Raw genomic sequence first — 16,258 nt, forward strand, 5'->3', positions numbered from 1 at the left:
TGCCGTTGTGTCAGAGTGCCCCTCCGCTGCTGTCTGTCACACAGCAACATGCAATGGGATGTTGGTGGGAAGGTTCAACCTCTGCTGCCATCCCACCAACAGCCGCCTCTGACATCATGGGCCGACATAACAAAATAGGAGACATTACCTTCAGAGCAGCCCCCACAGACTTGGTGCTAGAATAGTAAAAAGTAAAGTTGACCTAAGAAGGGTAATTATTACATTTTAATGCTCTCTGTTTACAGATGGGTTTTTTTTCAGTTGTGTACAAGTGCTCAATGGAACAGCTCATAAATTTGTATCATCCTGTGGGTTATGGGTGAACCATTACAATTCATATAAAGAACAGTGAAATATGAAAGCTGCTAGAGAAAGGAAAGGTCTATTAAATATTTACACTAGATTGTGAATCAGCTGCTTTACTGTTATTTTAGGAATAATTAAAAAAACAATGTCACTATTATGACAGTGAGAAAAGAGTTCACCAGAAGTAACTTGCATCATGTGGGGAGGGAGTGCAAGGAAACAGCATCTCATGCATAAATTGTAGTAAAGGGCCTGATGTGAATTGTCTTGAAGTCAGCACAAGCCTCATCCTTACTCTTAGCACTAGCTGGCTAGATCTGTGTTGCAGGCTCCATCTCTCAAATGTGCTATACATGTTGATGTCTCAGGAGATAATAGGTCCTAAGCATTGCAATAGTCAGTGTTTGGTCACTGGACTTGGTCCTTTATTGACTGCTTTCATGTGGAAAAAAAGGAGAGCTACTGGAGCCTATTACATCTTTCTTACTATGATAGTACTCATCTGTGTACCTTGTGGAAGTTGTTTGAGAAATATAACTTGTGTCTTGAGAGCCCTTACTTGACACAGGACTGTCAGCTTGCAGAGATGATGCTAGCAGTGGTGTGGTCTCTGATTTCAGATTGGCACGGAGTGGGATGCCAAGGAGAGGCTGTTCCGGAATTTCGGAGGACTCCTCGGACCAACAGATGAGCCAGTTGGCATGCAGAAATGGGGAAAAGGCCCCAACGTCACCGTTACTGTCATCTGGGTGGACCCAGTCAACGTCATAGCAGCGACGTACGATATCCTCATTGAATCCAGCGCAGAATTTACTCACTACAAACCGCCCTTGAATTTGCCCCTGAGGCCTGGTGTCTGGACAATAAAAATTCTGCACCACTGGGTCCAGGTAGCTGAAACCAAATTCCTTGTTACGCCTCTCACCTTCTCAAATCGGCAGCCTATCAAACAAGGTAAGTTTTATTATTTGTTACAGGAATAATACGGTTATTTTGTCTGTATTCACTGTAAATGCCACTGTTAAAAATGAAGTAGCGCGGCACTGGAAACAGCGAAAATAGAGGAATATTATAAATAGTAAATCAGATGAAATTGTTGCACCAAGACAAGTGAAGTGTCTGTATCCAGCCTGTACAAGACAGCCACTTTGAACGAAAGTCTATTTATATCTTTAAAATACACACTGTTCAAAATCCAGGGAAATTCAGACTCAGAAATAACAGCTATCATAGAAGCCATCACTTAGAAAGAAAAACGGACCCTTCTCTGAAGCTGTGCATTCACATTTGCTCATAAAGAGTTGCAGGCATTTAAACAGCTATCTTGGCAAAGACTGTGTGTTTAATGATAAAAAACATTAATATATGAAATAGTGAGTCAGAGAAAATAACTCTAGGCCAGAGCTACCTGACAAGTTGTCATGTGCAGGCATTCACTTCTGCCTGATCCCTGCCAAAGCCTGCTCAGTACATGCCAAACACACGTGTTACAGAAATACCAGTAGATGCAGCAGCCCTGGTGTGTGCAGCATCAGACCCAGTCAGACTTTACACAAGGAAACCATTTTCTTGCCCACCACAGCAGTGCTGAGCCACCCCAGGGCCAGCAGCAGCCCATGCACTGTGTGCTCAGCTCTTCATCCGGTGCCAGGTACAATGGGCTGGGAGAGAGGGTACAGTCTGCAGCCACAGCTGTTCTCTTATTCGCTGTGATCAACACAAGTTTGTTGTTAGCAATGTCTTTACTGTTATTCTTAATGCTCTCAAGTGCTTCCATCTGCTTAATATTAATATCCCTAACTTAAAATTGAGAGATACGTGAATGGTCCTTTTAACTTTTCAGAACTTGTTCTTCCTGATGGAGCAGCACATAAACTGAGTCAGGCCTCTACCTTCCAGCATTATGTGCTGCTTCTGTAACACACTCACCACCAGACAGCTGCTGAGCGCTAATGCCGCCCTTATCGTGCTCAGCAGGAGCCTGATGCTACACATTTCTCACCAGGACAGCCAACATGCTGATTTCTCCTTGTAGCATTTGGTGACATCGTTTCTTAAGGAAAAACTGCACCACGGACAACCTGCTGCTCTTGTTAGCTGCTAGGCAATGATACATTTTGAAAAACGCCGCGTGTAGAAAGAATTTTAAGTTTGAAGCAGCCCTGCTTCTAAACGTGGCTGTTACAGATTCATCTCCTGCAAATGAATGAATTCCATGTTCTTTGCTAATTTAACAGTTGAGGCACAGACTGGATTGAAAATGTGGCACATAGCCAGCAGCCTTGCTGTGTTTTGCTATGTGAGAGTACTGAGCAAAGCCAAGCATGTGTGAGGCTTCAGCCCAGCATCCATGCTTTGTGGTGGGAAGGCAAAAAGCCCTCTGGTCCAAAGGCCAAATCTCAAATTGTTCCACTGGAATCAGGGAGTCCCTCCATCTTGCCACAAATAAGAAAGAAGTTGTCCCATTGATTCACTGAGAGAAGATCTGGCTCATATTTCTTGTTAAAGAGCCCTATTCATATGGTAACGAGAATCTACCATAGGAATGAAATACAAAGCCTGGGAACAATATTATCTAGGAAAAGCCTCAGGAGCGCTTTGCTGCTGATGCTGGGATGCATAATCTCCCTGTGGCTGAGGCATGAAGGTAAAGGAAAAAATTAATTACAGGGGCAGAGAGAGGCACTTCACTGTAGTTAGAGTGATATTTACAATGCAGATTTGTTTGTTTGGGTTTTTTTAAGCTTTCTGTCTCAGTGACGTTACTGTGCTCTGTGCTGGCAATTGTCATTTAGCTTTGATTTCAAGCTTTTGTCAGTTTGTCACCACTTTATTACTTAAATATATTTCTCTGTGCCAAATAAAGGCATTGTGAGAATACGACAGAAGAATTAGAAGTTCTAAAAGAACAATTTCTGTTACTGTTGTAAACAATGTGAAAGCTGCCAAAAATCCTCTAAAATGAAGGAATAGTATTATTGTCTTGTCCCGACACTGAAAATAAAACATACATCAGCCTTAGCCAGGAGTTGTCAGCAGAAGAGAGAAATATGTTTTATTAGGGATTCAAGTTTTGTTCTTCCCTCACCCCGAGTAAAAAAGAAAAGCTCTATAGCTCTTGTCAGAGAGATTTCCATTGCAGATAATTTGCTCCTCCAGAAGCCTTTTTCATTCACTTTGAGTATGATTTGCTTCATCAGGATCAGGCCCACTCTGTCGCAAACATTCCAGATGTAGAAACCGGAGTCTACATAGGTACCTACATAACGATCTGCCCGTATTTGTGCACAATCTGACTGTCTTTCTAAAAAATATTTGGACAAATCTGGCAGCAGCCTCTAAGACCTTGTATCTTGAGAGCAAGAACGTGACAACTGTCACTATACTTCCTAAATCATTGCATATCCACTGGCCAGCACAGAGCACAAGATGAAGCTGCTTTCTTTTTCCCAACACCGAAAGGGAGCAACTTGCTCCTCTCTAAAATAAAGCAGAACAAGTTCATTCCTGTATCTATCTCAAAATTCATTATTACAATTCGAACTAAAAAAATTAATTCTGGGACCAGCTACCAGCGAAGATGTTTCATTTAGCAGTTTATAAAAACAGCATATGCAGATAGTTATTCTTTTTCTATTCTCATTTATTTATTAGCTTTGGCCTAGAGTTTGTGCATGCAAGCAAAGCCACAAGGGGAAATCAGGGACAGGTTTTTTTCCTGGGATATTATGTCCAGATGCGCGTAACTGGTAGAATGTAAATTGTTTAAAGACAGGCATTTGTTGCCCTTTACAAGGACTGGACCCATAAAAGATCTGAGATCCGTTCTTACGAGGAATGATTGAGCACATTTAGAGGTTGGGGACATTTTCCCAAAGCTATTTCAGCAGAAAGTTTAGAGTCTAATGTTATTTATTTTTTATTGCTCCTCTTTCCCCTCCAGTCATCCAAATCTGTGTCTGTTTTCTCTGAGTTCTGTCTCTGATCAGTTCTGCCTAAAACAGATCCTTCTGGCCCAGGAATTTCTTCAGGTCTTTGCATGTTTGGAAGAAGAAAACAAAGTGAATTAAATGAATTTGTCAGATAACCCATTTGGAAAAAGCAGGTTCAGCTTCACTTGGTCCACCAGTATCTCCTTCTCCCTGTGTCCTGCACAGCCAGATTCTGTTGTTGTTTTGTTTTTTCTTTAAATGGTGACTCAGAGTGTCTCACTGTATGGCTGAGTGTGTTAAAGCCAAGTTCTCCTCGCTCACTGTAAGGACACAGGAGAGCTGCCACAGGCCATTGGGATGCTTCAGGCCAAGACAGAAAGGAAATGTCATGTGGAGGACACAAGAGACAGATGGCTAGAAGATGTGGTTATACACAAGGATGAGGATTTCTTACTGTATGCTTTAAGCAGCAAATTCCATGGAGGTTGGATCTGCTTCTCCATCATCTCTCTTTGCTGCACGAAGTCTGTGCAAGTGCTCCTCCCAGGTGGGATTGCACACATCTCCCTGAAGCACTGAGAGGTGCAGGGAAAAAGCCAAACCAATTCATTTTCAAATTTGAGTTTATATTCATACAAAGCTTTGACGGTGGTCTCCCAGCTGGAGTGATGCTAATGAGTAACCATGTGTTTAATGTAGTTTTACAAAACCTAAATAAATTACTGTGAGCCAGTGGGCAGATTCACTTTTGGGACAGATGAAGCCCCAGACCTCAAGCCAATACCAAACACTAGATGGAAAATAAATAAATTACTTAAAAAGTTCTTCCCTCAAGCAAAGAAGGAGGGAAGGAGAGCATCCTTCTATAGAGGCACCTTCCATGTTTGGTTCCTGATGTGTTCGCATGCTCCTGGCGTGGAGCTCCTGCTGCCCCACAGCAGGACAGGGAGCCTCAAACATCACCCCATGGTCCCAGTGCCCTCCAGCTACAGCCACCTCTTTCAAAGACCTGGAGACATTAGCAGACACCCTGCAATACACACACACATCTCAGAAACCTGTTAACCTAATCCATATTTATGGATCAGCTTAATTAAGTATGTACTGGGAAACCTTTGTTTTGCTGTTGGTTATTTGCAGTGGCTCAATCAATTCTAATTGCATCTATACGGATTATAAAGTGGGTGGCAACTTGTGTCAGAACTGCTGTGATTTCTTTAAATTAACCAGCTATAACATGATACATTCTTGATAAATGTAGTAATGGCAGCAGGCAGGCCTGTGTCTGCAGGAGAGTAGACCTGCCCTAGAATCGTCAGTCCAAGAAAAACCCTGAAGACAGGGATTTGCTTTGAAATTTAGTTCAGATCCAGTTGACAAGGAGTCGATTAGCTTTGCAATGAGCAAATGCAGCACTGTCTTGTTTGCTGCAAGAGAAAACAAACCAAACGTCGATAAAAAATTACCTCTTTGCCAGAGGGCTTCAATGCAATTCAAGTAAGGAAATAAAGCTGTACGTTCTGTGTTCCTTAAAAAAAAACAACCACAGGTCTAGCGCCTTAATGTGTACCAAGGTAACTGCTTCTTTCATTCCGTAGCCCACTCTCTGTCTAAACTCATTTGCTTTTTCTGCAAAATGAAGAACAAACCCACACAGAACTGCTGAGATCCCAGCCTGTGCAGCTGACTGCAGGCTGTGTGCTCAGCCCAAAGAAGTAATGCTAAGGAAAGTCAGTTGAGGAGGGAAATGCCCTCCCAGAATGAAGTGCAAACGGCAGCGGAGCACAAAAAATAACTTATGTTCCACTGACTTTAAATTAGTTTTAAAAAATATTTTGCACTGGTAGGTCTTCCACCTCAAAGGACCATATGGATGTCTTCATTGGCAAAAAATATCTGGCTTACTGTCTGCAGTCCAGTTAATTTTGAATTGAATTGGTGGCTGTGACTGGAGTCTTAAATGTCTAAAACCACATCTCATGGAAGCAAGCCTTACATTCATTACTTTTTTCATGAGCAAGGACTGAAGTGTAAGTAAGCACTTCAAAATGATGCACAGTAGCTCCAGCCTCCCTTTGGGCAGTGTTTCAGGGCTTGGGATCCACATCTCCTTGCTTTCCCAGACCAGTACGTTATAAAGTCTTTATTATCTCTTCTTTTTTTTGTCTGTAATGCAAAGAGGAATAGCACCCAACATCTCCCATAGTGTGTATGAGCAGCATGGGCAGTGAACAGGGAGGAGAGGTCATTACTTTCTCTTGTGAACTCTTGAACCAAGATGTGGAGGCTTAAGGAGAGGGTTCTGGGTTGAACCCTTAAAATTTTCTATTGATGCGTAGCTCTGCACTGACTGCTGTTAGCCAGCTCTGTCTGATAATACTTGTTTGGGTTATTTTAAAAACAAAGGGTTCCCTTCAGTTCCTTTATACACTTTGAGCACTGTCTCTGCCGGCACATCCATGCAGCACAGCTGGTTCTGGAGCAGAGCACAGCATTCACTGAGTGGTGCAGAACCACACAGCAGTGTGCAGGTGGGAATGTCTGAGAAAAATCTGAGTCATAGCGAGTTCTGTTTCATCCTGTTGTTTGTCTGGAAAAATATCTCTTCCACACAGCAAACACATGCACAGCAGCCTTTAATTCAGCAAGCTCTCTGAGCTGCCTGTTTCAGTCAGATGATCCTGCTAGTAATGCCAAATCTTATTTGTTTGGGGATTTTTACTTATAATGCTCCTATTTAATTAATATGTTGACAAACAATTTTCCATATTTAATTGCTTCCAAAGGAGAAAATTTAATCATGTGTACTCGTTCTGTTTCTTAAACTGTAGAGCTCTGGCAGAGCACACTTCTGACATATGTGCATGGAACAAACTCCTTTTGACTAGAAGTTATTCTGGATATTTACCATTTAAAGGAAAAAGGGGAGTAGATAGATACAGAATACAGGAATAGTTAAACCATGTATAATGGCAATGGGGATCTGCTGAACTAATTTAACTGAGGATTTGAAGAAATGGACTTGCACTGCATTTGACATTAAAAACTTTGCAAATGTAACAGCAAAGCTCCAATTAAGTGTCCCTTTTCCCTCTAAATCAACATACTGATTTATTGCCAATGCCCGAGATGCTGTCCTTTGTGGAAGAAAGGACTCAGTGTGAGCAGCAAGGATATGTGGAAGGAATTGTAGACGTGAATATGTAATTCCTGGCCTCTAAATGATATCTAAACCCAGTGGCTTTCCTAACTTGGAGTGCCCTGAATGGGCCCTTTTTGTGTTTTAGATTGTATTTGTTGGCAGAGCTGAACATATCCTCTGTGCTGCCGGGAACAAGGATGGTAGAGAAGTCAGCTGAGAACAGAAAGAAAGAGTTGAGAATTTACTCCCTAGAGGCACTGAGTGAATTTTTTTGGAGGGTCACATTCTGGGCGTATGAGTAGCACCTCAGCTACCTCCAGAAGTCAGCAAGCCTTAGACTGGGCTGAAGGTCTGAAGGTCTTTGAAGGTGTTATCGCACTCTGATAGCGATTTTTACTAACGATGTACTGCATTTGGCTGAGGTTGAGGAGTTACTCCAAGAAAAGCAACCACAATGCAAGAGGAAGTGTCGCTAGGAAATGGGTTTGATCCATTATTCAGTGCAAGTGCTTGAAATATGGTTGTCTTTAATGCTTTCCCAGTGAGACTGGAGTGCTTCCAGCAATTATGCTGGGATCACAGCTCAACCAGCCCTACCTGGTCTCTCAAAGGCTGTGATGCTGTCCTTCCAGTGCCGGCAGTGTCACCACATGGCTTCTGGAGGCAGATACTGCGTACAAGAGTTGTGACTTCCATAACAGGGAAGGGGAATCTGTTTAGAAGAAAACCAGGCTGAGCTCTCTTTCTGCTAGACAAGTCATTGATAACACTTGAAGGTCTGACCACAGTTTCTAACACTCTCACCTCGGGTCTCCTTCAGCCATTCCCTCAATTCAGAGCACAGTCTGTGTGGATGTTGGTGGGGTAACTTCAGCTGAGCAGGGCGTATCAGCAGGCTTCTCTCTGGGGAGAGAGACAACATCAGCTTTTCCTGAATGCAAAATAAGTTCCTCACAGGGGGGAACTGCATGTTGCCCAGGCTCCAGCTATGGGCAGGAGCTGCGAGGCTGGGCCCGCCTTTTAGTTGTGCTGAACCCTTTAGACCCCAAAGGTTTTCTTCAACACACTAATTTTGTGGTTTGTTTCTGCCTTTTCCAGAGGAAGCCATGAAATATCACAGCGGGCCTCCAAAGAACGCATACATGGAGCAGAGCTTCCAGGGCTTGAACCCAGTCTTAAACATTCCCGTCAGCGCTGCTCGCGTGGATCAGGCCAAGAGGAACGCGGCGCTGGTGGGCGCCCGGCTGGACGCCTGGGTGGACTCACTGGTCGGCAGCGTCTGGTCGGCCGTGGACATCTGCAGCACCGGCCCCACTGCCTGCCCCGTCATGCAGGCCTGCACCCAGACTGCCTGGAGCTCCCTGAGCCCCGACCCCAAGTCCGAGCTGGGCCCCGTCAAACCCGATGGTCGCTTGAGGTAGCAGCCGGTACGCCCTCCTTCGGCACTGGGTTTTAAAAGGGAATTGAACCTTGCTCGAACATGAATCTCATGCTAGGTTTCACCTAAGGGAACGTTATACTTTTTTGTTACATATTGCAATGTAATTATTTCTTTAAAAATAACCTGACAAGGCCTTTGGCACTGCTCTCTCCATCAGTTCCATTGGAGTGGCTTGGTTCACCATGTGGGCCTCAAAGCAACAGCAGCATTGAGCCATGGAGAGGGCAGTGAGGGAACAGCTGCTAAAAGTGGTGTTTTTTAAAAATAAATTTGTCTGTACCTCTGCTGTTTCATAGGCTTTAATTATTTTGCTACCATAAATAAATCACAGCAAAATTCCCTTCTATTTATGCTTCCTGGGGAGGTTGGTTACTGCAGGCTGTATCCCATATGGCCTCATTACCTTACAGAACGTGACATAATTATGGTACACCCTCATTATTATTTTTGTATGTAACATAAAGTAATTCTGGACACAGCTAACTGCTGTGCTGTCTGTGTCATCCTAGTTAGGGAATGTGAGCAGAAACAAGGGCCTTCAGGTTACATTCAGAGGTTTTCAGACCAATTTCATGATAAGCTCTACATGGAACTGGTGTTTTGCAATATCAGCTTTTCATTTCTCATGTGGTCAGGTTAAGGGTCTGGCTGCTTCAAGTATTATTTTGAAAGACCAAGAAGTAGTTTGGATTTCAGACCTTTGGAATGTGCAGGGTCTTTCTAAGCTCACCAGCACTCAGTATTTTGCAGACTTCCTGCACAGAAGTGCGTGTATCACTGGGCATAGATTGGGCTGTGACTGCTCACTTTTGCTGTATTTTTTCAGGCAGTGGAGTTGCTCAGTACCAGTAAAACAGTGGCATTTGGCCTTTGCAGTTCAGAGTTGGAGATTGTTTTTATCAGTGAGAGCAAGATTGGGACCTAAATCTGCAACACATTTCTTCCCTAACTTGAGTAGCGACAAATAAGTAAGTCTTAACACTAATTTCCTCCTTTGGTCTCAGATCTGCTTGCTCTGCGTGAAGAAGGGTATTTCAAATTTGTCAGGGCACCCAGAAGGCTGAGCAGGATATCAGAGTTCCTGACCAAAGATGGACATGAAGGAGAGCAACACCTTGCTTCTCAGTGCTCTTGCTTTATTCTCTCAGAAAACTCTACCCTCCCCTGTCCTTAGAGTTTCTAGCAGGCTGCTTCCTGTTTGAAATAAGCATCTGTTGCATCATTTTTAGCTGCATTTTCTACAGCAGGAAAAGACTTCACTTTCTTATATTCCAAGAACTTCTTGTAAGTTTTGTGTAGATTCATCTCCAACTGATGCATTTTGCATTTATATAAAACATGCACTTTGTTGTTGTTGCTGTGGTAATCTCTTGACCCAAGAAAGTTATTAAGTGCTATTGGGTTAATTAGGAACAAAATCTTGTTGATTTAAACAGCAAGGTATCTGTTTACCCTTGTGTGTGTATGTCTAGCTCTCATTCCTGCTGATGAGAGTTAAGCTTCCACACCAGGAGGGAAATAGACCCTTACATCATTCCGTAATCGCATCTCACAGAAAGGTTGAATTCCCTTTTAAACAGCGCTTGCAAGAAGTCCGTGACACAGAGATCCCAGCAGCTCGTTCTGTCTCTCTCCATAGCATTGGTTTAAAGCTACTTGCAGTTTGCTTTGGACTTGAAATTGCGGTGTCAGCTGTGCTGGCATGAAGGCAGAGCGTTGAAGTGTTTATCTGGCATGAAAATGGATGCATAGAAGGAACAATTTAGGTATTTATTATTTATGTTTTAGTCAATGACTAATTAGTAGGTGCTGCTTTTGCAGCTTGAAGATTATGTTATCTTACTAACTGAAGCTGCCTTTATTAAGAAAAGGCCTTCCTCCCCTCACACCTCCCTTTCTCTTTTCTTCCTCATTCTGACAGTCATGAGAGCTCTAGGTTTAGGAAAGCTTGTAGCAATGAGAGCTGGTTGAAGTATTTCAGTCAAAATAATGTTCATGCTTTTCAAGTGGCTCTAGAGGCAAATGTGTTTAAAACCAGGTTTGCCAACAGGTTTATATAATAGAAATGCGGTATTATTACTTACTCAGTATGTTTTTAGTTGTTTGGTTTGTTTTTTTTTAGCAGTGCTTGTTTTCAATCTAACATTCCATTGTGAAGTTCAGATTTTCTGGGGGCCTCCAGTCCTCACTGAGAAATCCATCCAGGGCTTCATTCACACTGATGCAATGGCAACTGCACCGTCAGAGCCCTGTGGATAAATGGAGGACACACCATTAACAACCCCATCAGTGATTGTTCTCAGTACAGCTGCTGGGGTACCTCACAGACTGCTCAGTCTGTCTTGCACATTGGCATGTGTGTAAGGGTGCACCCACACACACATGCAGATAACTTGATTTTTAAATTTGATACTTTTTTATTCTTAAACAGGAGTGTTTTTAATTACTTTGTTAGGAAATTCTCATTGTTAACTAGATGAAGCAGAAGGTGACAATAACCCAGGCTAGAAGAAAATCTGCCAGTCATTCTAAATGTAAGGCACAGATTAGTTTGCTGTAGTTCAAAAAGGGAGAAGAACTCAAGTGGTTGCTGAAGTATCTACTTACATTCTATACTAGTTTTTTTTTTTTAAATATTAGTTTGTTTTCTGAAAGACAGAAAGCTCAAAGAAGTCGAGTAGCAAGCTGGCACTCCCAGTGCTGTTGTTACAGCATCAGCTTAAAACAAGAGGTCCTGCAGTCCTTCCTCAGGCAAAGCTTTCACAGAGTGCTGATCCTGAGTAAGGGCTCCAGAGTCAAGTCCACATAAATAAAAAGGGTGATACAGTATGTTATCAGTAAATACTGTGTGTGTTTGAAATCCTCAGTGGCTGAGCTGCTGTGTTTGGAACGTCTTCTGGGCTGAATGTTGAGCTTTGGACCTACACGACAGCATCTGCTGTAGCTGTCGGTATGTAGGCACAGACAGAGGTCCTGTAGAGATAAGTCTAAGTTGGGAAGTGCTGTAATGGTGCAGTAAACCCCATTGATGCAAGACTTCTTCCATCAGGAATCAGAGCTTGCTCTAACCAAGTGGCTGTCGTGGTGCTGCTGAGTAGCTTTTCTGGTCCTGAAATGGCAGGCACTTGGAGCTTGGGGTGAATATCACATATTGTTAGAAGAGAATAACTTCACAGATCTTACATTTGGTGAAAAGGAGAATTCAGAGCAGGAACCCACAGTTCGTATAAAACAAGCAAGTTATGCAGCCCCATCTGAACGTGCTGGTGTCATTTTCCAGTCATGTTGGCCTTTCCTTGCTGAATGGGACTCCAGCTGAAAGCCAGCTTTGATCAGAATCCCTTCTGTGGCAAAGGGATGGGTTTCCATATGCGTGCATTTGCCCTCTGTGTGTAATGCTTTGCTCATTTAAATTCTGTGCCTGCTCTGCACAGTAGCCATGGAACACTTCTGTGATCAATCTGAATTACATAGAAAGGAAACGTGGCCAAACGCAGAACATCTACGTACATAATTTAATGAATTACATCCAAAGTCGGTCTTAGTGATATGCAAACCTGTTTATATGGTAATGTTAAACCTTGAGGCAAATAGAAACAGCTCAAATGACAGTTTATTTTTAGAGGTGTCCAATTCTTTGATAACGTTTGGACATTAAGCGATTGTATTTATATTTCCATTTTCTGATATTCAAAGGCTTCTTAGAGTTGAAATTACGCCTTCATTTTTTGTGCTCTCAGCAAGCAGGGAATTTTAACAACACCTCAATGATGGCAAGTATTATACAAGGAAGTCCATCTGTATCTCTCTTGCTCAGTCTTCATTACTACTGAGCCTAGACATGGAGGAGTATGCATTTGTGTTACAGATTGGCTTCCCTAAGTATCAGCTTTAATGCACAATGCATGTGTAGTTGTTTAACAACTTAACAATGATCCTGCAAGACCAACAGAAGGACCAACTAATGTTTATTCACCTTCTGTCCATCTCCTACAGCACTAATCACAATATTAACAAAGTCTCAGTCTCTCATATTGTAATGACCAGAGTAGTAAGTCAGAGCTGGAATATTCTAAACCTGACTGAAGGGAGAGGCAAAAGATAAAGGTGCTGAAACTGCAAAAGTTTGACACAGTTGTGCAGCAACAACACTTTGAAGAAACTGAGCACCTTCTTTTCTGCAACAACAAGCCTGAGAAATGCTGATACCATGAGATCTTAGTTTTGACTTCCCAGATAAAAATAAAACAAAATCCAGATTTTAATTGTGGTCAGACAATGAGGACCAACTTTTGTTGATTTCCATAGTTCTCTTCTTTCATCACAGCTGTCAGAGAGCTGCCAGCTTGCTGCTGGCTATCACACCCTCCGCATTTTCCCAGCTCCCAAGGCTTCAGGACTTGGCCAGATGGAACCTTGGCCAACTCCATTGCTTTCTGTTGGGCAGGAAGTTTTGTACTCGTATGAGCCAAATCCCTTAGGCATCATCAAAACCCCTAGTTGTAAATCAGAAAAGTTTGCTTTTTAGAGCAGCCTTCAGTCAGCTAACTACTAATATAAGTGAAGGAATCTGAAAAAATGACAGCAAGTACCTTTTCCCAATTCTTGGGGCATGGTTATTTAAGGTATGTAATAGTAGGTTTGGTTATTTCATCAGCAAAGACTGAGTTGGTAGAAAGCAGTTAGCACTGTGTTCCACTGTCCTTAGCTGCAGTCTGGCAGTGAGAAGATAATGATATCCATGTGCTTTCATTTCATCTATTCAAGGCCTCCAAGATAGTCTTAAGGATTCTTAGGACACTGCATTAAACCCATATTCAATGGCAATTGAAAGCACTGGCTTATGTCCATGAGCAGAGTAGGAGCCAGCTGGCGGTGGAGGGGGTGGGTCGCTGCCCTTTGGGGCCCAGCAGCAGTTCCTGGGACAGGAGACCCAGTACACAGGGTGGCCGCTGCCACTGCACAGAGAAGCAAAACCAGTGTGGAAGAGGGCAGCCAGGATGCTGTGGACAACATGGCATATAGAGCCTTAGCAAGTGTGGGAAGGACTGTATTGTGAGATACCTTTCCTCCTGTAGACTATTCAAGAGCTCCCTTCAGAGGTGCAGCATGGAAGAGGCTGGCTTTTGAAGGCCTTCACCATCACCACCACTGTAAGGAAAAGAGGAATCAGGCTGAGAGCACTGAAAATTGAGGCAACAAGATCTTACAGCCTATGTCACCCAGGACCATAGCAGCATTAGGTTTCCTGCAGTCGAGCAATTAACCCTGACAGTGTGAGGCTGCAGGTACTGTGTTGATTTTGCTCCTTTATACTACCAGTAGCTCATAGATCACTCTGCTCTTTGCTTCTGCCTTGGTTACCTTCTTTTGCTCATGGTGCTATCACAGCTGCTACCTCACTGTGTCTGCAAACACGTTTACCTGATAACAACAAAAAAAGGTACCAGAAGTCTCCTTGAACTGAATGTACAATCTATGCAAATTCTCTTTCTACTTTGTTAAAACCTAGAAGTATTACTTGTAACCTTGCCAAATAAACAGCAAGATACTGTACAGGTGCCTCTGATAACAGAGTGACAATTCTAGGCGCGGTTCATTGCGCTGCATTTGTATATTGTAATGACTTTGCTTGTCTTTGGTTCTGTTGTAATTAACACCCTCAACCGAGAAGATAGTGATCTCTTGCTAGGGGAGCACCTTCAGTTTGCTGGGAATATTCTGCAGGATGACTGTGGCATTTATTTTCCTGCTTATATCCAAAAGAAAGCACAGACGTGTTGGCCAGAATTAGGGCGGTGGTTCAGATTTTCTCTGGGTAAGGCCTGTTGGCTTTGAATTGCTCAGTGTCTGTTCCCATTGTGGCATTCAGTGTGTGCTGCCCCTCAAAGAAAGCCTTACTTTCATCCTTTCTAAATGTGGCCTTAAACTGTGTTAGAAAGTTAGGTGTTGTCTGTGTCTTGCTCACTTTTTCTGTTTGTTGTGGAAGGAATAAAAGGCACCTTGAGGTTTGTATTACAGTTCAGTTGTGTTACTGTCAGCTTACACTTCACAAATACAATAGAAATTGCTTACAAATGCAGTCTTTAAGGGAAGAAAATGACCTTCCCTTTGGGCAAAGGAAGGCTCAGACGTTCATATAAACCCTAGGAAATTATGAGCTCTGTCTTTTGCAACTTACGGTAGATAAGGAAGGCTGATTTAATTACCTACAAAGTGCAGACATAATAGCTTTTTATTTATCTTCACACTGTAACAGGACAGACTCTGCTCTCAGATGCATGAGATGAATACTGGAGCAGTGTCACTCATTTTGGCAGAACACAGTAGCATTCATGTCAGATTTGTACTCGTAACTGAGAGAACATGTATCCTAACGGCATGGTCTTAAAACCTGAAGAACTTCACCACCAGTGGCCAGATTTTGAGTGATGGTTGAGAATCTAACAGTAGGCATAGAAGACAGAGGAGTCCGGCTGTACCATCAACGTTACAAATGCACTTCCAAAAAATCTGGCTTCTGGAGCTTTATCCAAAGGTTGTCCAAGTCTGCAGAAGCCAAGAACTTCTGCTAAGGCTTGAGTATGTTGGGTTTCATTGATGCTTTTCTCCAAGGAATACTGTCATGTTTCAGTAGCACCAATATTCCCGGCAGGCTGCAGTGCTTTTAGGAATCTCATATCCTACTCTGTTTCAGTATTCTGATGCATATACAACCCAAAGGCAACTGAGAAGGTTTACACAGCAAGCAAGAATTGTGAAACAAAAATAACCGATTTGAGTTAATTAAATGATTTTTCTGACTTTGTTATTTTGGTTTTGTTTGGGGTTGATTGGATTTTTGTATTGCCTAACATAGTCCATAATAAGTTATTCCTATTCTGTCATTTTCAAAGACTGGTGGTAATATAGTTTTAAGAAATAACTATTTTGTTACAGATCATAATATGCATAAAGCTGTACAGAAATATTTTGTAAGCTATTGAATAGGGAGAAAAAAACATGTATATACAGCAAAGTTTAAAAAAAATTGGAAATTCAAATGGAACACACTGAAAGATGTAGATATTTTGCTATTTATTTAAAGGAGTATTTTATGAGATATTGAAATGTCTTAAAATTGACCGGTGATCAAAGTTCAAAGTCAGAATGCTTTTCTTGTAGTAGAATGTGATTTTCAGCAATTATTGCACTACCCGTTTTTGCACCCTCTTGTCTTTCATTTAGCAGAAAACGATGTGCCTTAGCTGTATTCTTTGTCAATGGGAGTTTGTTTTTTTTGTCCAATAAAGCAAATTTTTTTGCAGAAAATGAAATGGATGTATTAAATACTGTATTATACCAAAAACACTGCAGTTGTATATAAATGCTTTCTGTCATACTGTGTTTTCAGATGCAGAATTTTAAAATAAAAAAAAAAAAAAGCTGTCTTTAGGA

General features: G+C 42.2%; 1 protein-coding gene and 1 long non-coding RNA gene across 3 annotated transcripts in view; one reads left to right on the top strand and one right to left on the bottom strand.

Annotated features, from left to right (window-relative positions):
• The window catches only part of XYLT1 (xylosyltransferase 1), a 152,837-nt gene extending 136,579 nt beyond the window's left edge, over window positions 1-16,258 (top strand). Inside the window, exons 10-12 of one of the 2 annotated variants that reach the window (XM_085237163.1) lie at window positions 927-1,260; window positions 8,479-8,807; window positions 9,648-16,258. In XM_085237163.1, the coding sequence (XP_085093289.1) occupies window positions 927-1,260; window positions 8,479-8,801 (657 nt within the window). In that variant the 3' untranslated portion in view covers window positions 8,802-8,807; window positions 9,648-16,258. Of the gene's footprint in view, window positions 1-926; window positions 1,261-8,478 lie in introns of both variants that reach the window. The other variant, XM_085237164.1, reaches the window with a different exon arrangement.
• Window positions 1,093-11,038, bottom strand: LOC146543246 (uncharacterized). The gene is made up of 3 exons (XR_014886723.1): window positions 10,906-11,038; window positions 8,185-8,283; window positions 1,093-8,092 (listed from the first exon to the last, which is right to left on the bottom strand). It is a non-coding gene; the product is annotated as an uncharacterized LOC146543246 (long non-coding RNA).

The sequence above is a fragment of the Meleagris gallopavo genome, chromosome 16, assembly GCF_905368555.1.
Source record: "Meleagris gallopavo chromosome 16, MGAL_WU_HG_1.1, whole genome shotgun sequence".
NCBI lineage: Eukaryota > Metazoa > Chordata > Aves > Galliformes > Phasianidae > Meleagris > Meleagris gallopavo.